This window comes from Cynocephalus volans, chromosome 10, assembly GCF_027409185.1.
Source record: "Cynocephalus volans isolate mCynVol1 chromosome 10, mCynVol1.pri, whole genome shotgun sequence".
NCBI lineage: Eukaryota > Metazoa > Chordata > Mammalia > Dermoptera > Cynocephalidae > Cynocephalus > Cynocephalus volans.
Genome location: NC_084469.1, coordinates 92,785,234 through 92,809,423, shown reverse-complemented (window position 1 = coordinate 92,809,423; position 24,190 = coordinate 92,785,234). Strand labels below are relative to the sequence as shown.

Genomic DNA, 24,190 nt, shown 5'->3' with positions numbered 1-24,190 from the left:
CGGCTCCACCACGTGGCCGGCTCCGCACCACGTGGCCGGCTCAGTCGACCCGCTGAAGTCCGCCTATGTCCCATCAGGCACTGCTTCGTTCCCGATGTAGAGGACAAGTCAGACCTGACTTCCGACCTCCATTAGGTCGTAGAGGTCAGTTGCCCTAACGACCAGCTGATTCCCGCCTCTAAATTGTGTCACTTCCTCTCACGCCCGCCTGGAGCAGTGGCGCGCCTGCGCAGAATGAGAGCAAGCCGGAGCGGGCTCCTTCTGCGCAGGCGTTGCGCCCGGGGGGCGGGGCCGGGCGGCGCCGCGATGCGCAGGCGCAGCCGTCGGTGGGTTGGGGCTCTGTCGCCGCAGAGGTGAGTTGGGGGCTCCGTGCTGAGTCTGGGTGGGACTGGGGTTTGTGGTTTGGGGTTCCTGAGACTCTGGATCCCGTAAGAGGAGGTGGATCTTGGGTCTGGGTCGCCCCGATCCGCGGAGTCCTGTGAGTGGGCAGCGCGGAGGGGAAACTGAGGCCGGGCGGCTTCGGTCGGGCCCTGGCGGGCCCTCGTCTCCCTGCCCCGGGCTCCAGGCCCTGAAAATGTTGCTCCGCAGGCCCGTGGCGAGGACGACGGGAGGTTAAAGCGCCCTGCACCTCTTGGGCGCTAGCCGAGTGTTCGCTGCTGTCCTCGTTCCTGTCAGCTGCCTGGAACCACGGTCCCTTCGACTACGGGACCCCGTTTGCGGGTCCCAGGCGTTCCAGGGCCGCCACTCACTACCTGCATGACCTTGGCCAGCCTCTTGGCTTCTCAGAGCCTCAGTTTCCCCCTCTGTAAAACGGACGCTGTCACAGCCCCTGCCTGGGGAGGTTCCCAGGAGGAGAGGCGCAGGGCCCAGCGGGGGGTTAGCAGCTATTAGTCTTATTTCCCATTTAAGGTCTTTTATATATGGAGCTTGAGGTGGGGGGAATCTGGAGTTGAGGACCACCCCACCACCTCTTGCCGGCTGTGTAAACTTGGGCAAATCGCTTGCCCTCTCTGAGCAGCCCTTTCCAAATCTCTAAAATAGTAGGCGTAAAAGTGTCGCGAGGTTAAATACACCCAGACATTGTTTAATCGGGTGCCTGGGATTTGATAAGGGCTTGCTAGAGCCTGGCTGTTTTTGTTATTAGGTGTCAGAAAACACGTGTTCAGCCTGCGTCCGCGAGGCTGAATGTTTTTCTTGTTTTCTTTTGTTTCTGATTATTTGTGTCTGTTTTTCCTCTCCCTAGACCAGTGATTCTCAACCGGGGGCAATTCTGAACCCCCCAGGACACTGGACCATGTCTGGGGACATTTGTGGTTGACACTGCTGGGGGGGGCGTTGTGCCCGGCATGGAGTGGGTGGAGGCCAGGGACGCTGCTGAACACCCCGCAGTGTACAGGACTCCTCGCCACAGATAATGATCTGATTCTGAATGTCGATAATGTCACCGTTAAAAATCCTACCCCAGACCAGTGATTCTTCACCGGCAGGCAGGGGGAGCGTGAGTCCATGAATTTGTGTCCAAAGTTTTGTGTGTGTGCCAGTTTTGTGGAGAGAGGGAAGGGTACTTTGGGGGTGAAGATCTGGAGTCAGACTGTCTAGGCTCAAAACTCCTGATTTGGGTCATCATGGCTGGGTGACTTTGGGTGGCCCACATCTTTCAAAGCCTCAATTTTTCTCTGTGGAATGGGGATTGTAATAGTAAACACCTCGGGTGCGTGAGTATTAAACAACCCAAGGTGTCAGCACACTGTGGCAAGAGGACCAAATCGAGCTGCGGCCTGTTGATGGGAATGAAGTTGTGTGGGGACACAGGCACGCCCCTTTGTTTACACATTATCTGCGGCTGATTTTGCACTGAGATGGCAGAGTTAAGTTGCCAGAGAGACCATATGGCCTGCAAAGCTGAAAGTTTTCCTTTGCCTTTGTCAGAAAACACTTGCTGGCCCCTGAAATAAGCCATGGCCTGTACAGCTGTTAGCTGAGTGCCTGGAAAGTCCTCAGTGCATCAAGGATTTGATCTGAGGTTTCTAAATTCAATCTTCCTAAAAGGGTGAGGACTCCAAACAGGATTAGCCTCTGCCCCAGACTAGAGAATCCTTGAGAGCTGCAGTCTTACTCAGTTCTGTGCCTCTTTTTTTTTTTTTTTTTTTTTTTGCCAAGACCCAACACTAGCCCTGGTAGGAGTTGCTCAGTGAGGGCTGAAGGAATGAGAGAAATTATTGCTTGGTAGGCAGGACTGGCTTCATTGTCTCTTACTGAGGAGGAAACCCAGACCCAGAGAGAAATGTCCTCCCCAAGGAACTTGATTACGTGACTCTGAATTTGTCATGGGTCTCATGCTTTCCTGAGTCCATATGGGTGAGACACTGCCTTATGGGTGCTGGTGTTCAAATGTAAGATAGTCCAAGTGCTCACAGCCCAGTGGGTGAAGACAGGCCTGTAAAGGGTGGAAAGCCTCGCAAGAGATGCTGGACCAGGGGTGGGAGCGGGACATGGGGTTTGCAGGAATGCAGGAATGAGCGTCTTTCCAAGATGAGCTGGCGGGAAGGTGAGCATGTGCGTTTGAGAGTGCAAAGGGTTCAGAGTATGCTCCACAGATGACACGCAGAGGGTGAGGGGCCTCGCATACACACTCACGAGGTTCCCTGGAGCACTTGGGGGTGTTCATCTGTGCAGTGATATCCTGGTGCCATTTTAGGAGAAAACGCGGCTTCAGTATGGGGGTGAATCTGTGGATTTAGGACGGAGATTGGGCAAAGTATTTGCAGATGGGGGGTGGGCAGGGGTGGGTGTAAGGAGGTCAGTCGAACTTATTTTAGTTTTTCCTTTGAGTGACCCTTTCTGGGCAGGGAGATAAAAAGGGCATAGAGGCTGTTGTGTTTTGTGTTGTTTTTATTTTAATGGCAAAATGTAATGGTGGGATGTGGAGTCATAGAGTTGAAAGAAATCTGGAAGCCCCCAAAAAAGCTGTCACGGGGACGTCCACCTCACCCCAGAGCCAGTGGCCTCCTACCCGCACTCCTGCGTCCTGTGCATCTCAGGCCAGGCCTTGGTTCCATGCTCCCATAAAGCCCTCACTGTTTGGGGAAAGAGTAGGCCCTCTTTGAGAATTTTGTCCCGCAGCCAAAATCCTACAAGTTAGGATTGTTCCAAAGATACCGGGCGCCTAGTGGCAGGCGAGGAAAGTCATCCTCATGTCACGCTGGACCCGACTCTCTGGAGAGCAGAAGACTTTTGGGTGTGAAAGGCCAGGTGGGGAAGTGAGATTTGAGTACCGTTTAACGTCTGCCCCATCAGGGACGGGACAGAAGCAACAGATGTTAGGACCACCTGTGTCACTGTCTGTGCCGGTTCCTGTACTTGTCTCAGGGTTGGTCCTCAGCCGTGGACCACAGTCCCTTTTCTGCAGTTCTCACATGCCAAATACTCTGCAAACATAAGATTTTCTGAAAGTTCACAATGAAGTCATTTGGTCAGAATAACCTGACTTGTACCAACTTAGAGCCTTTTTTTTTCCCACGTAGTGTCAGTGATTTTCACCTGCGGGAAGTTTGGCTATGTCTGGGGACATCTGTGTTTGTCACGACTGGGGGTGCTCCTGACATGGAGTGGGTGGAGGCCAGGGATGCTGCTTGGCCCCTGTAGAGCCCAAGATGGCCCCACCACAGAGAATGATCTGGCCCCAGTGTCCTCACTGCCAAGGTGGAGAGACCTGCTTGGAGTACAGTGTCCTTCGGCCAGCCATAGTGACTGGCCACTGCACTGGGGGGTTGGCTCTGCCAGTGCCAGCCCCAGCAAGGCACACAGAATCAGGGAGGTGTTTCCCCAGAGCAGGATTGGCAAACCTTTTCTGTAAAGGGCCACAGGCTTTTGGGGCCAAGGGTTTCTGTTGCAACTGCTTGACTCTGCCCCTGAGGCACAAAAGCGACCAGAGATAGCATGTCAATGAATGAGCATGGCTGTGTGCCGGGAAAACTTTGTTTACAAAAACAGGCAGCCTGGTAGTGGTTTGGCCCCCACCCCAGGGCAACAGGGAGAAGAGGGGGCTGGGCAGGTCCAGTCCACCTGCCGGGGCTAAGAAGTTCAGTGCGGGGTGGAGGGGTGATATTCTAGCATCAGCACAGCATGTGCAAAAGCCCTGAGGTACAAAGGAGCAGGGGGCATCGGAAGAATTGACGGCATGCCAGGAATGAGCGGCATGCCAGGAATGAGCGTGACTTTGTCCTTTGGTTTTCTAAACCTTGATGACCCCCTGACGAGGTCAGTACCGCCTCGTGCAGTCCTCAGCTGGGTCTAGAGGGAAGGAAACAGTTATGACAAGGTTCAGATTTCTTTGTTTATTCTGTGCTGGTTCTCTGGGAGGGAAAGCAGATTCCCCCTCCCCTGTGCAGCACGTGAAGCCCCAACTTGTCACCCACTCTGTGAGATGGGGGCCAAGACCACAGCCTCCTAGGTTTGTGAGAGGACTTAACCAGGTCCTGTTTCAGTTGCTTGCTGGTGCTTTGTTCTGAATCTGAAGTGAGCCAGTCAGGTGCGATTGTGAGGAAGGAGAAAGAAACTTGTGCTGATTTTGCTAGCGCTCCTCCCGCTGCCGAAGTTGGCGCATGGGTGTCAGTTAAGATGGACACACATTCAGTTTGTGTGTGGAAGACCCGAACAGAAATGTGTTCCGGTTGACGGCAGTCGGGTTTGGTACTGTCCGCAGTTTCAGGCATCCACTGAGAGGGTCTTGAAATGTGTCCCCCGATGTAACCTCTTAAGAAACGCAAAATCCATCTTCAGCCGAGCAAGCCGGATGTGGCCCTTGACCCTGATTTAGAATACGGTATACATAAGAATCAAAGTTCTGGGATCACAGAGGTTCACATCCTAAGGGAGGGACCCAGACTTTGAAAACAAAACCTTTTTTCTAATTAAGGTAAAATACACATAACGTAAATTTGACTATCTTCACTATTAAGTCCACAGCTCAGCAGCATTAAGCACATTCACACTGTAGTGCAAACAACACCACCATCATCTCCAGAACTTTCTCACCTTCCCAAACTGAAGCTCTGTCCCCATTAAACACTCACTCCCCAGCCCATGGCACCCCCCGTTCTACTTTCTGTCCAGGTCTGGAGACTCTAGGGACCTCCTATGAGTGGAATCACACAGTGTGTCTGGCTTATGTCACTGAGCACAACGTCCTCAGGTTCATCCATGTTGTAGCGTGTGCCAGGATTTCCTTCCTTTTAAAAGCTGAATCATATTCCATTGTGGGGAAGGACCGCATTGTGTTTCTCCATTTATCCACTATGAACACTTGGATTGTTTCCACATTTTGCCTACAGTGATTAATCCTGTCATCCATCAAAAAAAATAGGTGTTTTTAAAAAACAACCAGCTGGTTGGCTCAGTTGGTTAGACCGCGGTGTCGCTAACACCAAGGCCAAGGGTTCAGATGCCCTAACGGCCAGCAGCAAAATCAGTAAGTAAATAAAAATAAAACATACCAGACTTGTGATGTGAAGCCCTTCGGGCGGCATATGTCTGTTTTCCTTGAGCTTGGAGGTCAGCAGAACCCCATTTGCTGAGGTGGAGGCTTCACCCTTTGGGGTTCGCTTTCCTGTGTGGTTGACCTGCTGTGTCACGGGTGGGATCCTTGGGTTCTGGGACTGTCTGTCTGCCGGTCTCTGGCCCAGCCTGATCCCATGCCTCGCAGTTCCAGGCCCTACTGTGTCCAGAGACGGGGATGGAAAACTCATGACCGTCTCTGGGGAGCTTCCTCAGAGACTGTAACTCCCTCGCTAGTTACACAAAACGTCGTATCCTCAAGGTTCGGCAGCGTTGAAGCATGTGTCAGGGTTTCATCCCCTTTTACAGTTGAGATATAATTAACATACCATAAAATTTGGTGGATTTTAGTACAATGACAAGGTTGTGCAACCATCACTACTAATTCCAGAACATTCTGTCACCCCAAAAAGAAGCCCCGTCCCCATCAGCAGTCACTCCTCATCCCCGCCCCCAGCCCCCGGCAGCCACGAATCCACTTCCTGTCTCTGTGGATCGGCCTGTACTGGACATTTCATGTAAATGGAGTCACACACCGTGTGGCCTTTTGTGTCTGGCGTCTTTCACTTCCCTTCCTTCTTTTTTTTTTTTAAACAATTATCACCAGATGTCGTTTTCCATGAAACAACTACGAGCACATCCAGCATGTCTTGGCTGTGCCTGTGCAGTGACTTTGTGGTGCGGTGTTGTTGGCTTAATTAGAGGCCAGTGTCGGCCAGTTTTGGAAGCCCTGGTGGGTCAGTGACCTGCTCATCTCTGGCAAGTGACACTCATTGTCTAGGGGCACAGGCTGCTCACCCTGTCTGCATTCTAGGGGGACTAAGACACTTAACACCTCCCATCTCTGTGGCACATGGGGGCAGGTCAGGAGCTGCCTCCAGCAAACACCTCCCTGCCCGGCTGGGGCCTGTTTCCTCTCTGAAAGGGGCAAGGACACCTCCCTTGTAGGTCATCACGTGGAGGGAGTAAAACATTGTTGAGTCAAGTGCTGGGTAGACTCACGGGCCTCAAATAACAGGCCCTTCACGCTGTCTTATTTTCCAGTCTGGGGCCTCCCCCTGGGCACTGTGGACACTGGGGCTGGATCCTTCTCTGTGGTGGGGCGTCCTGGGCACCGCAGGTGCTGAGCAGCGTCCCTGGCCTCCACCCACTCCATGCCAGGAGCATCCCCAAGTCGTAACAACCACAAAAAAAGAAAATAAAACCTTGCCCAGTGTCCCTGGGGGAGGCAGAATTGCCCACCACCCACTGAGAAGAAACAGAATCTAGAAAGAGATGTGCGTGTGCGCACGCACACGCGCACGCACACGCACACGCACACACACACGCGCACCCACACACACCATTTTACAAAATGAGGTGAGTAAGTAGAATCCACCGGGTTCCTTTAGAATTTGCCTCCTAGAACATGAAGGCTGTTTTGCAAGGGGGATTAGTTTGTTTATTAAAAATTCACTGGAGGCACCTCACCCCCATACACTTGCAGGTATTTTTAAAGTTGATGTTCCAGATCTGCTGGAAGCAGAGAAAGTTCACACAGATCGTCCTCAGATTTTAAGTACTTTTGTGCTCTGCCTCCACCTTCACCTACGTGGTGGCCTGTGCATGGGGTCGTTGTGTCCAGAAGGCGTGCATGTGTTTGCTATTGTCTTCAACCTTCAACATCTGGGCACTTAAAATCAAAATGGATATTTGCATAAGAACAATACGAAGGTGCTTTTCCTTGCAGGAGTTGCAGCTGCTCCTCTGGCCGCTGGCTTCTGGGTCCCTGGTACAACCAGCCACCCCCACCCTCTCCTTTGCGTCTCGGCCATTGTCCCTTGCAGGTGGATACAGCAGTGGTTGCTCCTGTACTATGATAGCACAGTGGTCCTCATAGCTGCCCGACCCCAGGCACGTTCCCAAATCCCTCTGCCTGCATTGGCTCATCTAAAAATAGGACCACCCTGCTTGTTTGAGTCGCTGTGAGGATAGAGGCCATTGTTTACAGTGCTGCCTCGAAGGGCATTTGTGTTGGTTTGCTAGGGCCACCGTAGCAAAGTACTGCAGACTGGGCAGTTCAAACAGCAGAAATGTATTCTCTCTTGGTTCTTTCTCGAAGGCCGGAAGTCGAGATCAAGGTGGGGCAGGGCTGGCTCCTTCTGAGGCTGAGCGAGAATCTGCCCAGGCCTCTCCCCAGCTTCTTGTGGCTGCGGCAGTCTTTGGCTTTCTTTGGCTTGGAGAAATATTGCCCTGATCTCTGCCTCCGTTTTCACACGGGCTTCTCCCTGCATATGTGCCTGTCCAAATTTTTCCCTTTTACAAGGACACCAGTCATATTGGATTAGGGCCCACCCTACTCTGGTATGATGTCATCTTAACTAATTCCTTCAGCAAAGACCCTATTTCCAAATAAGGTCACATCCTGAGGCCCAGGGGCTTAGGCCTTGAACATGCAGATTTTGGGGACACACTTCAGCCAGTAACAACGCTCACCATGTGGAACTCTTGTCCGTGCCACTGTCTTGTACACAAATGGTTCTTGGGGCACAGTCTGGGCGTGGGATTTGGCGTACAAGACCCTGTGTGTTCTGTTTTCGTGTTGCATCAGCTCGGGAGGAGCACATCGGCCCTCCCGGGTCCTGGGGCAGAGTTTCCTCCTAGGTATTGATGTTATTTTAGCCGCTTTTTGGAAATTGGATCAGAGCACAAAGCACAGGAGAGTGGAAGATCGTTACGAAGCAGCTGTGACAGGCAGAAGACATGAAATTCAAGCCCAGTTTTTATCCTCATTCTACAAACCCATCTTGAGTGCCCATAGCTGGTGCCCTCTCGATCCAGCCTGCACCTCGTGAGCTCCACCGGAATCCCGCCCCAGATGGCCACGGTCCCTTTTCCGTGAACACAAACTCCCACACCTCTTGAGTAAACAGATCCCCTTCTGGGGATCTCAGTTCTGCCTCTTCCTTCCTGTACTGGTCTGGGCACCCAGGGCACAGGTCATGGCACCCACCATGCTGGGCCCCCAAGAGGGCACAGCTGCGGCCTCCCTACTTGCAGACCCAGCGAGGGAGACAGGTGGCCAGAGTCACTCTTGCAGGCACACCTGATTGTGGGCACGCAAGTGGCAGCCAGGAAGGGTGGCCCTCCAGCCCAGCCTGGAAGGGGCAGGTGGAGAGTGAGGCCTAGGCCAAGGGAGCCCCAGCGGGAGGACAGAAGACACAAGGCCCACCCCCGAGGCCAGGGCCACTCCCAGTGTCCTGGGGTACGCTGCAATTCAATACCAGAACCCCGTTCTGCTGCTGCTTACAGCCTCGGAGAATATTCTCTCTGCCCTCCCACCTGCTCCCTGTGAAACTGCCCCTGAGTGTTGAAGTGTTTCTGGGGCAGCCACAGCATGTGTAGACCTGGCACTTTAGGGGCACACGCAGGAAGAGCCCCCGCCTGGAAATTTCCTGGAAGAGTCACACGGGCGCCTGCCTCCTCCTCACACCCACCCTGCCGAGAGCTGCTGTCACTGCCTGTGGGTGACGGGGGGGAAACTGAGGCTCAGAAGAGTTGACCCTTCAGGGTCACACAGCTGAAAACGGCCAGCCACAGTCTGTGCCGCATGGCTTACCTCAGGGAATTGTGACATTAATAACAGACATTGCAGGGCACCAAGCACTGGGCTGAGAACTTGCCAGTAGTTATTTCCCTGATGCCAGCAGCAGCCATATGGGTATTTATTAATCCTATTTAACAGACGCAGAGACAGGCTGAACAGTAACCCGCCTCAGCCTCCTGGGAGCTGGGAGACCAAGCCGGTTATGCGACCTCTCTGCTCACGGGCCTTATGCATTGCCTTGCCATGTCCCGAGCCGTCCTGGCCTCCTCTTCCCATCCGAGGGCTGTGTCCCTTTCCTAGATCTTGGGCTGTCATCAAATGGCCACAGTCTGGATTACTTAAAACAGCAGAGGTTGATTCTCTCGTGGTCCTGGTGGCCAGAAGTCTGAGAGGCGAGGGTCAATGGGGACGCACTCCCTCCGACCCCTGTCGGGGTTCTTGCCCCTTCCTGCTTCTGGTGGCTGCCGGAAGTCCTTGGGGTGCCTTGACTGGTAACATGCATCACCCCAATTTCTGCCTCTGTCTTGACATGGCTGTCTCTCTATATAGCTGTGCTCAAATCTCCCTCTTATGACACCCATCATTGCATTGGGCCCCACTCTAATAATGACCTCGTCTCACTAGGTCACATCTGCAAAGATCCCATCTCCAAATAGCATCCTACTCTGAGTCTCTGAGTGGATGTGACTTTGGGGAGGACTGTTCAGCCCAGCACAAGGCTGTCCCGGATATTGCTCCTGCCTCTCCTCTTTGTTGTTTGTTACATCAAAACATTTAGTGTTGCCTCGGCTGGACTCCAGGGGCAGATAGGGGCCCAGTGAGCTGCCCGAGGTGGCCCCACAAGCCACTGAGCAGCAGGTTGTGCCCGGCCTGCTCGGGCAGCGCCTGCCGCATGGGAAGCTCGTACAGCATGTAGCTGGCCTTCCCCTTGGCACCGTGGAGGTCACTGCAGCCAAAGTCCCTCCAAGGTGTCCCTTTCATTGCCTGAAAGGTCTTGTGCCAAAGAAAGGCCTATCCATAGGCTACAGTTCCTGATTCCAGACACTCTCCCCTGCTGTCACCCTTCGGGGACCACCAACATGAGCCAACGCACCTGTCACGTACTGGGAATGGGAAATCAAAAAACCAGACAGTTCTCGAAGAACTGCAGGGATGTGGGGGAGGCACACCTGGCCCTGCCAGGCGCTTAGTAAATGCTGATGTGCCACCGAAGAAGCGGACTGAGGAAAGGGTGCTCAGAGCCACAGCTTTGGCCTAGGAGCAGGTCTCTCCCCCTCAGCACCGTGAGCACTGGGGCTGGATTCTCTGTGCTGGGGCTTCATGGGCATGCAGGTGCTGAGCAGCGAGTGTCCCCGGCCCCCACCTGCTCCATGCTGGGAGCACAGGCAGAGGGCAGGTCCGTGAGGCCACAGCACTCCGGCAGAACCATCAGGTGGTGGCAGGACTGGGAGCGGGAGCGGGCGCCAGTGCTCCGGGGCCAGGCAGCCTTCAGGGGCCATGTGCACAGGTGGATCAGTGAGCTCCAGGTTGTCACTGTGAGGTGGCACCATAAAGCACTCTGCCTCGGGCGTCATGAAACTAAGACTGGCCAGCGCATTGAAAGTGGCTCATGCAGCAGCAGAGGCAGGCAGGGACCTGGCAAGTTAGGGGACAGGCAGTCTGGTCTGGGGCATCTGTGTTTGGGGGGGCTGACAGGGAGCATCATGCTCTCCTACCTGGACCCGCAGATCCTGAAGACCCCCAGGCGTGGTCTCCTCCCATCTCAAGATGGACAACAAGAAGCGCCTGGCCTATGCCATCATCCGCTTCCTGCACGACCAGCTCCGGCATGGGGGGCTCTCGTCTGATGCCCAGGAGAGCCTGGAAGGTACGTGGGCACCGCCCCCTACCCCTTCCCAGGATCGTGGGTCCTTCCCCACCGCCATTAAACCACCGAAGGGGCGTGTGTAGGGCAGCCGGCACACTCGCCACGCACACACGCCTGGGCCCCTTCCTGGTGTGCAGGAAAGGAAGCCCAGCCCAGGGAGGACAGGGCCACACAGAGTGCCAGTCACAGGAGCCAGGGTCCCCCCAGCACCACCCTGGCCCTCTAGCTTTAAGCCGAGCTGTTTTCCGGCGGTTTTCTCTATCTCATTTTCCATTGAGGAGTGGTCCAGAATATTCTCCTTGGCCCCCCAATGTGTCTTATTCCTGCCAGTTGCGGGAGAGCGAGCGGCTCCCATAGTGGGGCCCCGGAGCCCTTGGTGCCCAGCTTGGCCTACCCCGACTCACGACTGCACAGTCAAAGACAGCCTAGCACCGAGCAGGCCATCCTCACCGTCTGGTCTGGCTCGTACCTCACAGTGACAGGTCAGGAGGAGGGGAAGGCCCCGTGAGGTACCCACATAGCTGGCAGGTTCTGGTCCATGTCCTTCCTCAAGAGGGAGGGGCGTGTCCCTCACTCACCCGAGTCGGGGTCGTGCCAGGCCTGTGTAGCACAGAAGTGCAGGCTGAGGCTGGGGATCAGCACTGTGGGTGTGTGCCCGGGGCTGGGTGGAGCCACAGCTTGGTCGCAGCCCTGCTGACCCTGCTTCCAACTCGGGTCAGGACCCCAGGTCCCCTCCCGGAGGAGGCCAGGACCCCCCCACCTACCGAGCCTGCTGGGTGGATGAACTGGGGCGAGGGGCTCCTGGACATTGTTGGTCCAGCCCCTGGTGCAAACCAGTCAGAAAGGACTTGCCTAGGGGTTGCTTCAAGCTCTTTGTTCCGGCTAGTTCCCTTAGAGGTCTGACAGTGTCCCCGAGCACCTGCTCCCAACATGGCCTCCAGGCCAGGCTGAGCCCCTACTGCCCCTTAGCAGGCGGCCCCAGCAGAGTGATGCCACTGAGAGGCCTGAGGTCACCCCATCATGCCCACTGCCTCTCCTGCTCTCAGAGTGCAGGGCGTGTCTGTTGGTCTTGAGTTTCCGAGGCTAGAGGTTGATGGGAGCAGGAGAAATCCCAACCAGGATCCCATGGGTGCGTGGAGGGCCCATCATGTCCAGGATCTTTGTGAGCAAACACAACTGAAGAACGGGCACGAGCCCTGCCTGCCAGGCTGGGCATGTAAGCTCGGGGCTGCGTATAATGCACATGGGGCGCGTGGGAGAGAAGACCTTTGTCCTCCCTTCCAGTGGCAATCCAGTGCCTGGAGACCGCTTTTGGGGTGACGGTGGAAGACAACGACCTAGCGCTTCCTCAGACTCTGCCGGAAATATTTGAAGCGGCCGCTGCAGGCAAGGTGAGCTCTAGGCTGCCCCAAGTCCCTCCTGGAAAATCAGAACAGCCCCCACGGGCTGCATCCACAGAGTGCGGGGGACTTCTGTGGCCTCTCTTAGGCTGGGAACCACAGGCTGCAAGGAGCACTGGTCACCCCCGTCCTGGAGGAGCACAGGGCTGGGGTCACTTGCCCAGGGCCACAGGGCCCCAAACTGTGCCTGCAGAGCCCTGAGTCTCCCTGAGCTTGGCTGCCTTCTGCTAGCACCCCTGAGGGAAGGGGAGGCTAAGGGGTGCGGGGTGTGGGGGAGGAGGACAGTGGCTTGTCTTTGCCTTGGGGCCAGGAGATGCCACAGGACCTGAGGAACCCCGAGCAAGCTCCGCTTTCTGAGGAGGACTCGGTGGAGGCAGAACGCCTCAAAACCGAAGGTAAGAGACAGATTCCTGTTTCCCCGTGGGGCACTTCATCCTGCCTGGACTCTGGTGGCTGCACGAGAGGGTGGGGACCAGGTGGTCCATGGCTCTGGCAGCCAAGGGAGGTGGTGCTGGTGAGCAGCGGTTGACAAGCTGGCCTTGGGGATGGGGAAGGGGACTTTCAAGAACTCAGATGCCCAGATGTGGAGAAGTTGGAAGCTCATACACCAGTGGGAATGTAAAATAGCTGCTGTCGAAAAAAAAAGTCAGACCTAGTTTCCATGTGACACCGCGGTTCCACTTTGGTTTTTGTGGTGCGGGGATCTGAACCCTGGACCTTGGTGTTACAACACTGCGCTCTAACCAGCCAAGCCAACCAGCCACCCCTGCACTTTGTTTTGTTTGTTTTTTTTTAAAAGATGACTGGTAAGGGGATCTTAATCTCTGAATGGTGTTGTCAGCACCACGCTCTCCCAAGTGAGCCACCGGCCGGCCCGAGTCCCTGTGCTTTGGATATACAAGGGTACTTCAAAAGGTTTGTGGAGGGATTGTGTTTTAGTTCAACTTTTCCACAATCCTTTTGAAGTGCCGTTGTTATATCTGATGGAAATGAATCAGGGACACAGATACTTACATGCCCATGTGCACGGCAGCTCCACTGCAAACAGCCCAAAGGTGGAAACAGCCCAAACGAATAGATACACACAGCGTGGTCCATCCCCACATGGGAGCGTCACTCAGCCATGAACAGCAGTGAGGCTCTGACACACGCTGCCACGTGGATGGACCTCGAACACATCACGCTCAGTGACAGACGCCAGACACAAAAGGCCACACACTGTGTGACTCCATTTTCATGAAATGTCCAGAACAGGCCAATCCACAGACACGGAAAGTGGATTCGTGGTTGCCAGGGACTGGGGTGGGGCATGAGGAGTGACCGCCGAGGGATATAGGGTTTCCATTTGGGTGATGACAGTGCTGTAAAGTGAAAGAGTGGTGACAGTGGCAGAACACTTGATTATGCTAAAGCCCACTTTGAATTCTACTCTTAAAGGGTAGGCTCTACAGTCCATGAATTATATCTACGTGAAACTATTTTAAAAAACACATGGGGTGCCCCGTCCCCCCAGCCCCCACAGTTGGCATCCTGGGTTGGGAGCGGCCAGCATCGGCTTCTGTCTCCAAAGCTCTTGGCTGATGCTCAGGTGGCCGCCAGTCTCCACCCTCCTGCCAGCTGGGAGCCGCACCTTATGGAAAAGCCACATTGCCCACGAAATTAGAAGATCCTCCGTGATTATTCTAGACTGTGGGCCGCCACCTGGGCTGTTTCTGAAAGAAAAAGCAAAAGGAAATAGTGTTGGTCCCTCGGCCAGGTAGTGCATCGAGACTCAGTTCCCAGGTGTCACTGAGCGTGGGCGCAGGCCTCATTCCTCCACTCGTGCCTCCCCCACCCCTAAACACAGGCCAGAAGGGCTAAGAGTGATGTTGTCCAGACCCCTTGGGTCTGACACTAGCAGCCCAGGTGTATGTTTTCGTTCTCTTTAGGAAACGAGCAGATGAAAGTAGAAAACTTTGAAGCCGCTGTGCACTTCTACGGGAAAGCCATCGAGATCAACCCTGCCAACGCCGTCTACTTCTGTAACAGGTACTGGTTCAGGGACTGCGGGGAGCCGCGAGGGGTCATGCATCCCCGAATGTCACCAGGACCTCAGTGCTCAGCAGGGCCTGAGACGGGAGGGGCCTCTGCGCCGCGGATGGGGGGTTGTTCAGCTGCAGTTCCACACCTGGGCAGGTGACAGGTGGCCAGCGAGGGGCCAGGAGAGACAGTAGTGATGGGAAAATGCAGTGGCATGACCCTCATGCAGGACATCAAACCAGGAAAACGACCCAAGATTTGGAAAACATTTCATGCCCTTGCTGACAGGCAGTCCCTGACGTAGGGTGGTGGGAAAGCGATACCTGCTCAGTAGAAACTGTGCTTGGAGGACCCATATGCCGCCCTGTCCCTCACTTCCACTACAACACTCATTAAATTACATGAGATGTTCAGCACTTGGTTATGAGAGAGGCTCTGCGTTAGGTGGTTTGGCCCAACTGTGGGCTAACGTAAGTGTCCTGTGCACAGTGAAGGCAGGCTGGGCCCAGCTGTGACGTTTGCTAGTTTAGGGGTGTTCAGTGCATTTTCCACGTACAGTATTTCCACTTAGAATGGGTTTTTCAGGATGTAACCCCATCAGAAGTCAAGGAGCATATGTCCTGATCATAGTGAAAAGCTGCGTCTGGCCTCTACTTTTGAAGGAAGCACAAACCTTCAGAGCCTCGTGATTAGGACTGTTGTGCTCAGGGGGGGGTTTTAATGACCAGAGGGAAACACAGATGCAGAATCGTTGGTGCAGGACAGTAGCTGAGCAAATGTCATGTGTCAAGGATGTATCCCAAATGTGACCCGCCTGCCTCGGGGGACAGCTGCTTTTTTTTGTTTTGTTTTGTTTTTCTTTTACCTTTTTATTTTGGATCGACTCTAGGCTTACAGGGAATTTGTAAAAATATCTCAGAGAGTGCCCATCTCCCTCCACTCAGAGTGGCTGCTTTTCCCTGTTTTCTCCTTAACACTTTTCTGTACTTTGAAAATGAGAAGAAATGTAAAGTAAAATACCAAAAACCAAAATGGCAGGGGAGTGACTCATAAGTACCAAGCCTCGACAGTGGCCTCACGATGGGTATGAATTTTTTTTTTAATAGTATTTAGATATTTGGGAGCGTGAACTTGGGCGTAAGCTCCTTGTGCCATTTATCTTGTACAACCATGAGACCAAACATTTCTACAAAGAAACTTTGGAGTCACAGTTCCCAGTGGCGCTTGGTGTGTTGCTGGGATAAAAGGGTCACAGCACGATCCCCTTTATACTCTGAGGTCCGTGCCATCCTCTGGCACCAGCCCCCCCCCCCACTTTTGTGCACACACAACCAAGGCCATTGCAGAGTCCCTCAGCGATGCCGTCCAGCCTCGGCCCCACAGGAGGTGCACAGCACGGCAGAGGGCGAAGGTTCTGAGGCTTTTGCCACCTGAGTCAAAAATCGTATGGCCAGGAGAAGTGCCGTTTGTGAACGCTTAGCTTTCTTGTGTTAGGGTGGTTTCGGGCTCTCCCTATAATCGATGTCTCTCTTTCTCTCTTGTGTTTGCTTTCTTGAATGGGAGAAGGGATGACACCAAAAAAAATTTGTCCAGGCAGGCTGGCTGCTGAGACGGGCCAGCTGTGAGCCAGGTTTCCCGCCTCACACCCATTGCAGGGCAGGCGGTCACCACACCATGCAGACTTTACTGCTCTCTCTCGGACCTGTGTCCACCAGAACAGCACTGGTCACACGTGGATCAGGAGTTCACACTCTAGGCGTTGCACGTACTCACTAGACCTCCCCCCACCCAGGGAGAGGCAGGTTCTGTTATCTTCCTTTGACAGATGAGGAAACTGAGGCATGGCCAGTATTCAACTGGGCAGTTTGGCTGCAGAGGTCACACTCTATGGATCGACTCCCTCCTGCCCTGTGAACACATGCGTGGGGTTCAGCTGGCCCTTGTGAGCCACACTGGCTCTGTGTCTTCTGTGCACACACCTCCCCCATACACCAGTGGGAAGAGCCTGGACAGCAGAGTTTGTTGACTCTGAGTTCAGAGCTGGTGCCGCATGTCTGCTTCCCAGGCTGTCACCTCCTTGTCTAACAATATCTCATCAGTCATGCCTCTGGGCAACCCCCTACCATCCCCATTTTACAGATAGGGAAACTGAGGCTCACACCCCAGGTGGTTCCTTCCAGGCAGCTGGTCAGGAGCACAGCTCTCTGGCTCCCCTCCCAGGGCTGCCCGTAGGTGCAGAACCACCAGCGAGAGCCTGCCCTGCCTCTGTCTCCCCAGAGCCGCAGCCTACAGCAAGCTGGGGAACTACGCAGGCGCCGTGCAGGACTGCGAGCGGGCCATCTGCATAGACCCCTCCTACAGCAAGGCCTACGGCAGGATGGGGTAAGTGCCGTTCCTGGTTTTCTCACGCCAGCTCAGTGCAGTCCTGATACCGGCTATCCCGAGTGAGCGCAGACCCCGCAGGTTGAGGCTCAGTCCCACAGACTGCCCTGCCGCAGGCAGCCGCCCATCCTGACCGACTGGCTGTCAACGTGGGCTGCCCAGAATCCCCCTTCTTAGTTTTGATAATTTGCTGGAACACCTCACAGAACGTAGGGAAGCACTTTGCTTGTGTTTACTGGTTTATTAGAAAGGATTCAGTAAAGAATACAAATGAACAGCCAGAGGAGAGGCGTACGGGATGGGGCGGAGGGTTCCAGGCGCGGGGACCTCTGTCCCTGTGGACTTGGGTGCTCTCTGCATCTCCTTGTTCGGGAGTTTTTATAATCCCATCCCAGGTTGGACCTTCTCTGTGCTTGTCTGCTCCTCTGGTGACCAGCCCCAACCTGAGGCTGTCCAGAGGCCCCCCCCAAGTCACCACATCAGGATAGACTCAGCTGTGGTCGAGGGGCTCGTTATGAACACTCGGGAAACCCCACGGGCTTTAGGAGGCGCATGCTAGGAACCAGGGGCAGAGACTACGTGTGTCTTTAGGATACCACACCTGCCCTCTCCTCCCCTGAGCCACATCCTCGGGGCTTCCGAAGTGCTTGGATGTAGCCCCGTGAGGGGGTCGGCTCCTGTGTGTCCGAGTTCCACTACTGTGTCTGCCTCTCAGCCCCACCCCGGCCCACTTGAGGGCCAGGTGCCTCCCCACTGAGCCCGGACAGTGGATGGGGTGATGTCACTGAACTGACTGGGACTGCTGGGGTCCAGGGTAGTGAGAAAGGTCCCCTGCGGCTCCGTCTCCCCCCAGCCTGGCGCTGTCCAGTTTGAACAAGCACACAGAGGCCGTGGCCTACTACAAGAAGGCCCTGGAGCTGGACCCCGACAACGAGACATACAAGTCAAACCTCAAGATCGCAGAACTGAAGTTGAGAGAGGTGCCGAGCCCGGTGAGCCCCGCAGGTTGCAGCGTGGCCCTGTGCAGTGGGGGCAGCTGGGTGGGGGCTCCGCCAGCTGCAGGTCCAGGGCTGGGCTTAATTACGTGTTGTGGGTTCCAGGTATGTCATCATCGGGGCAGTAGGACATGCAGACGCAGAAATGACTGTCACGAGGAAGTTTATGATCACAGATCCCTAGAGGCAGGAGGCAGGGCCACATGGCAGCACTGGGTCAGCCGGGAGCAGGGACAGGGGCTGTGGTCAGGAGACTTTGTCGTGGTTTCCAGCAGGCTCAGGCTGGGCTGGGTGTGTCACTTCAACAGCTCTGGGTGGAGGGGGCCGTTCCTGGTTGGCAGGGGAACAGTGGCCTTGAGTGTGGGGGCCCCGTCGAGGAGGCCATTGAGATGTGGACTCTGGATTGGCAGGTTTGCATTTGAGAGTTGTGCTCTGGGCAAGCTGTTGCTATCTCCAGGAACTGGCCACTCTTGGGAGGGGCCCCAGCGTGTCCTAGCATCAGACTGCAGGATGTGGAGGACGTGGCTGATACCCCGACTTTGCCTTGCACAGAGCGCCCTCTGGCCCTGTGGGAGCCTGCTACCTCTCAGTGCCTGGGGCCTGCCTGTCACTAACCCGTGTTTCTCTCACCCCAGACAGGAGGCACAGGCAGCTTCGACATTGCCGGCTTCCTGAGCAACCCGAGCATCATAAGCATGGTAACGGGCCTCCCACTCATCCCCGCCACGGGCCGGCCGGGGCTTCCCAGCCTCAGCGCGGTCGGCGTTGCACTAGATGATTCCCGTTTGTTGGGCCGTCCTGGGCACCACCAAGCATTCGGCCGCATCTGCAGCTTCCATCCACCAGATGCCAGGGCCACCTGCGCCCCACTTGTGATGGTCTAAAATGTCCCAAGCATTGTCACGTGTCCCCAGGGCTGCCCCAGGCAAGACCCTGCTGAGCACAAGGAACAAGACTGAGTCCTGCCCCTCTCAGCTAAATAATCCAGGGAGATTACCCGCTGCCCCCAGCTTGGGTTTCCTCACCCTGTGGAGACACGTAGCAGTGTTACCAACTGTACTTCCCAACACCGACCAGGATAACTCAGGTGCAGGTGCCCCTCCAGTGCCAGGCTGCACGTGCCGTGAGGTGGACGTCCTTTGGCAGCAGTTCCCTCAGCTGGAACCCTCAGGGAGCCATCCCACACACATGTTCACTCCCTGGCTGGCCTCACCTGCCCTCGGGCCACGCTGCTGGCTCCCGTGGCCTCGGGGTGTGGCGATTCTCGTAACACCATTAAGAGAAGCGTCCTCAGCACAGCGAGGCGCGTGTGGCTGCATGAATTGGAAGTGGCTCTTCCATTGAAGCCCCAGCACTGGCCAGGCTGCTGGCAGGATGGGGGAGAAGGCTGTCCCCTTGGCCTGACAGTGGTCACTGGTGCCCTTTGACCTCACACACCTGGGGGTGGCAGGTTGCAGCCCACCGCAGGGCTTTGTAAATAAAGTTTTATTGGCACACATGGCCAGACCCAGTCAATCCCACATGTCGTCAGAGGTGGCTTTGAGATACAGTGGCCAAGCGGAGGAGTGGGGCCAGAGACCCTGTGGCTGGGAAAACCGAAAATACTTCGCTCCGGCCCTTTATTGCCACAGAAGCCCCTAAGAGACGCCCGTGAGGTTTCCTGGTCGTCCACTTCTTTAAATAGGTGCTAATGAATAATCCTAAATGGAAAAGTTAATGCTGGAAAGTGTCTAGTGACACTATCTACTGATAGAGCGACCTGGAAACCAGCCAGTTACCCTGACATAGACAGTGGCTGAAATGGCCACAACGCACCACATGGCAAAACCTCAGCAGCCAGCGGAGAAACGGTCTGCGGGGCCTTTCTTAGAGAACCCAAGACAGGCCCTAAGTGAAAAAGGCTAGGACTGCAACTCGTGAGGACGGGACTCCAAAACGTAGGAGAAAGGGCAGGAGAGACCAGTGTCCAGCTCTCAGCAGTGGCCCCAGGTGCTCGGGTGGTGGACCCGGAGTTGACTAAGAGCAGGAACGTTCACAGAGGTCACGTGTTAGGAAGCTTTCTTTTCTGACAAGTCTGTTTTGTTCTCCAGGCATCAAACCTAATGAACAATCCCCAACTTCAGCAGCTGTAAGTGACAGCCCATCTCCTTTGCATCTTGTGGTTACATTTCTTCTTTATTGTGGTAAAATGCACATAAATGTAAAACTGAAGTTTTAACCGTTTTAAAGTGAACAACTCAGTGGCATTTAGTGTATTCACAGTTTCGTGCAACTGTTCCTTCTGTCTAGTACCAAACATCTTCATCGCCCCAAAAAGCAGCCCCGTCGCCACCAGCCGTCACTCCCCAGCCCTTCCCCCAGCCCCTGGTGACTGCGGATCCACTTTCTGTCTCTGTGGAATGGCCTGTTCTAGACGTTTCCTATAGATGGAGTCACACACTGTGTGGCCTTTTGTGTCTGGCGTCCACACGGCAGTGTGTGTCAGAGCCTCGTTCCTTTTCATGGCTGAGTGAGGTTCTAGTGTGTGGAGGGACCGCGCTGTGTGTTCATTCTCCTGCGGATGGACATTGGGCGGTGTCTACCTTTTGGCTGTTGTGAATGTGGCTGCCTTGACCGTTGGGACACAAGTTTTTATTTGAGTCCCTGTTTCCAGTCCTCTTAGGTAGATGCCTAGGAGTGGAATTGCTGGGTCGTATAGTAACTCTACATTTAACTTATTGAGGATTGGCCAGACTATTTTCGTGATCAAATCTTAAAGCATAGTTTCTCAACCACAGCACTGGATCCTTCTCTGTGCTGGGCCATCCTGGGCAATCAGGTGCTAAGCAGTGTCCCTGGCCTCCACCCACTCCATGCCAAGAGCTTCCCCTCCCCACTTGTGACAACCATAAATGTCCCCAGACACTGTGCATGTCCTCTGGAGGCACAGTCGTCATCCCTGGCTGAGACCCTTTGCCTTTAGGCCAAAAAAAGGAAGTTCCTGGGAAAGCTGCTGAAATTCAAAGGGCCTGAGAAGGGTGGGCAAGGGGTGGATTTGGGACCTGGAGGTCCTGCCCAAGGAGAAGGGCTGAGTAAGGAATCTCTCCCAGGGCCACGGTGGGAATGGGTGGTCTGGGGCTGTCCCATCTGCTAATCACAATTCTGTCCTTACAGCCTGTCCGGGATGATTTCGGGCAGCCACAACCCATTGGGAACGCCTGGCACCACCACTTCACAGAACGACCTGGCCAGCCTCATCCAGGCGTGAGTAGCCTGACTTCGGGGAGGGCACAGGTGGGCCAGGAGGGAGGGCCATCAATGAAGGGGAAGAGGAGACGTGGAAGGGACGTGTCTCCTGGACGCCCAGTAGGGCCCAGTGTCCTCCAGCAAGTCCCCCCACTCCTGGGCCTCCCGGCTGAGCCCTGCACATCTCCCTGCAGGGGCCAGCAGTTTGCTCAGCAGGTGCAGCAGCAGAACCCAGAGTTGATAGAGCAGCTCAGGAGTCAGATCCGGAGTCGAACCCCCAGTGCCAGCAATGACGACCAGCAGGAGTGACCGGCCAAGTGAGTCCCCACTGGGGCCACGGGTCTCACGCTCTCGTGGCTGTTGAGTGCGACTGCAAGACATTAATTCTAACTGAAGTAACACCCAGTGGCTGGTGGCTCCCAGGCTGCGTGGTGCCCCGCTCCCTTGGGTGTGTGGGCCAGAGCCTGGGTCCCCACCATGGCTCCACCCACTCTCATGTCTCCCTCTAGCCGTCCCCGTGTGATCGTGTGATCGTGTCCTTACCCGGCCGACTGGAAGCCTCCTCGTTACTGCCGTTTTCTCCCGTGGACTGCCTGAGAGAGAGAGAGAGAGAGAGAAATCAGACCTGCATGTTAAGACGGCTCTTCTTCCCTTTTCTTTCTTTGCTCCCCTTCCTGTTTGTACTCTCCTACAGCCCCCAGACTATTCTTGAAACAAAAGCCAGCAAGCTGAACACAGACCAGCACCAGTCTCCCTCCCAGCCTCCTGAAACCCAGTCACTAAAGAATTTTCCAGAATTCCAGGGGTGCTCCTCGGGCTGCATTTGGAGAAGCGGCAGGTTTTATGTTGAGCCACGTGGCGGATACCTGTGGCTTCAGGAGCCGCTTTTATAGCCCTTGCCCCACCGCACCTGGGCCTGTGTTCAGGAACTTTCCCTTCCGTGAGAAGCCACTGTCTGAGTCGACCTCTAGGCCTGCTGGCTACGTGCCCTGCTCAGAAGAGCTCACTACCAGCCCTGGTCTGGGTACCAGCAGCCACCGGGCCCCTGGGACCGCTGTTTTTGCATGAGGAACTCTTTAGTTGAAGATATCCAGAATACTTCTGTGACCCAAACCCTCTCGGGCCTGGGAACCGTTCTGGGTGCATAGGACCAGTTTCTGTGACTTCTCTTCCAGTTGAGCGTGTTGATAGACATAACTTTGATTTCCTGCAACCTTCTTTTTCCTGACCTCACGGCTGATAGCTAGTGGCATAATCATGACCTCCCAGCCCAGCCCCACCGTTAGCCCCGGGGCAGAGGGAAAGCGGACCTCAGGCCCCACCTTGGCCTGTGTGTCCCATCTGCGGTCTTTCTGCCCACGGATATTGAATTGCCCTGGGGTCCTCGGCAAGCTCTTCCCTCCTGCTCCAGGGTAGGGGTCTGGAGGGCACCCAGGGCCACCCACCTCACCCCTGAGACAGCCACCAGAGCTGCTTCCAGGTAGGGAAAGGCACAAAGACCAGAGCAGAACGAGGCATCCTACCCAGGATGTGGCCACCATGATTCGTGGAGGGAGAGAGGCAGGCTCATGGTGCCACCGTGCCGTCCCCACAGTTGGAGTGTGGAGGCTCTCTGGTGGTCTGAGGCCATCTGCGAAGTAGGTGCAGTACTGTGTGTGTTGTAGGTGACCCATAGGAAGAAGGGCCGTGCTGGCTGCCCACAGCCTCACGCAAGCGAGACATGTTCTAATTCCTCTGTGCTAACCATGGCAAAGAGCGTTCCATGTGGGGAATAAATAGACGTCATGACCTCTGTTCGTGTCAGCATTGACCTCTGGCCACCACCAGTCCCCTTCTTCCCAAACTTGCAGACACGCCCAGCATTGTGTTTGCAGGTCATCCAGGCCCACGTGGTGTGAGCCAGCTGGGTGCCTGGAACACATGCTTCCCGTGCCGGGTCATGGGTAGTTCTGGACACATCACCTCTGGGCTCTGCTGTGTTCCTTCCCTGCGCCTTTGTCCCCAGTTGCCTCCCTAGTGCACAGGAGTACCCAGGGGTCGAGCTAGACTCCTCGGTTCTCTGGGGCAGAACAGCAACGTTGTGCGATGCTGTTCTAGTGGGTTCTAGTAGGTTCTAACTGTGAGTTCTCGAGTCTGTAACCAGAGGAACCTCCCTTTCCTAACAAGCGGTTTGTGAAGGGTCCTAGGAAACTTCCAGGCTTATCTCAGCCCCAATTCTAGGGTGCTGTGTAGGGTTTTGCCACATAGAAAGCGCCGCATAAACGTCCCCTAAACTTTACACGGACTCTCAGTTCCTGTACAAGAAGCCAATGGTGGGCACATCATACCCATTTTAAGGCAAGGAAACCGAGGCTTTGGGGCTCTCACCTGAGGTCACCCAGCCAGTGAGTGTCCACTGCTGGTGGAGCCTGTGCTGGGAGGGGCTGGCCGGGGACCCTGCCTCAGTGGAAGGGCACCCCCTCCATAGGTGTCCCCCTTGTCCATTCCAATCACAAATGAAAAACCAAGATTTGCAGGGCTGAGAAGTGGGTTCATCCACTACCTGCTGTCAGCTCCCACAGATCACAAAAAATCAGACTGCAAGAAGAGAACAGTTAGCCCAGGGAGCACAGTCTAGTACAGAAGATCGGCAGAGGTCAGGCCTGGGCTGCGTCTAGAAGGATGGAGAGGGTTCTTTAGGTCTAAGGCTGAAGTTCTCAACCCTAGGTGATCCCTCAACCCTGAGATACTGGGCAATGTCTGGGGGCATTTGTCATTGTCAGGACTGGGGATCCCCCTGGCGTGGAGTGGGTGGAGGCCAGGGACGCTGCTCAGCACCTGCAGTGCCCAGGATGCCCGCCACAGAGAGCAATCCAGCCTGTGCCCACAGTGCTGAGGAATCTAAGGGCATCCTAAGCAGAAGGAGACGTGAGCAAAGGCCAGAGTTGAGAAAGTGCTGGGTAGACTGTGGGACAGGAAGGTGACTTGACCCATGGTCCCCTTCTGGGAAGTGTGTGCTGAGAGCGGCCCAGGTGGGTGAGGCCATGGCCCAAGGCAACACGGCCTGGAGCAGGAGCCTGGACAGCACAATGCACTCTCTTTCTGAGCATTTTGTAGGGTCCTGTTTCTCCAGGGCCCGGCAGAGCTCTTCTGAGATGTGACATGGTCCTGCTTCAACCCT

The 24,190-nt window shown here is 55.2% G+C and overlaps 1 protein-coding gene across 1 annotated transcript; it reads left to right on the top strand.

Moving 5' to 3' along the window:
• The first annotated feature begins 271 nt into the window (after positions 1–271).
• Positions 272–22,822, top strand: SGTA (small glutamine rich tetratricopeptide repeat co-chaperone alpha). The gene is made up of 12 exons (XM_063111945.1): positions 272–353; positions 10,870–11,009; positions 12,294–12,400; positions 12,720–12,804; positions 14,338–14,437; positions 16,706–16,810; positions 17,664–17,802; positions 18,441–18,503; positions 19,896–19,933; positions 20,959–21,048; positions 21,225–21,347; positions 21,540–22,822. Exons 2-11 carry the CDS (start codon positions 10,910–10,912, stop codon positions 21,337–21,339), a joined length of 942 nt encoding a protein of 313 aa, XP_062968015.1. The 5' UTR covers positions 272–353; positions 10,870–10,909; the 3' UTR covers positions 21,340–21,347; positions 21,540–22,822.
• Positions 22,823–24,190: the final 1,368 nt, after the last annotated feature.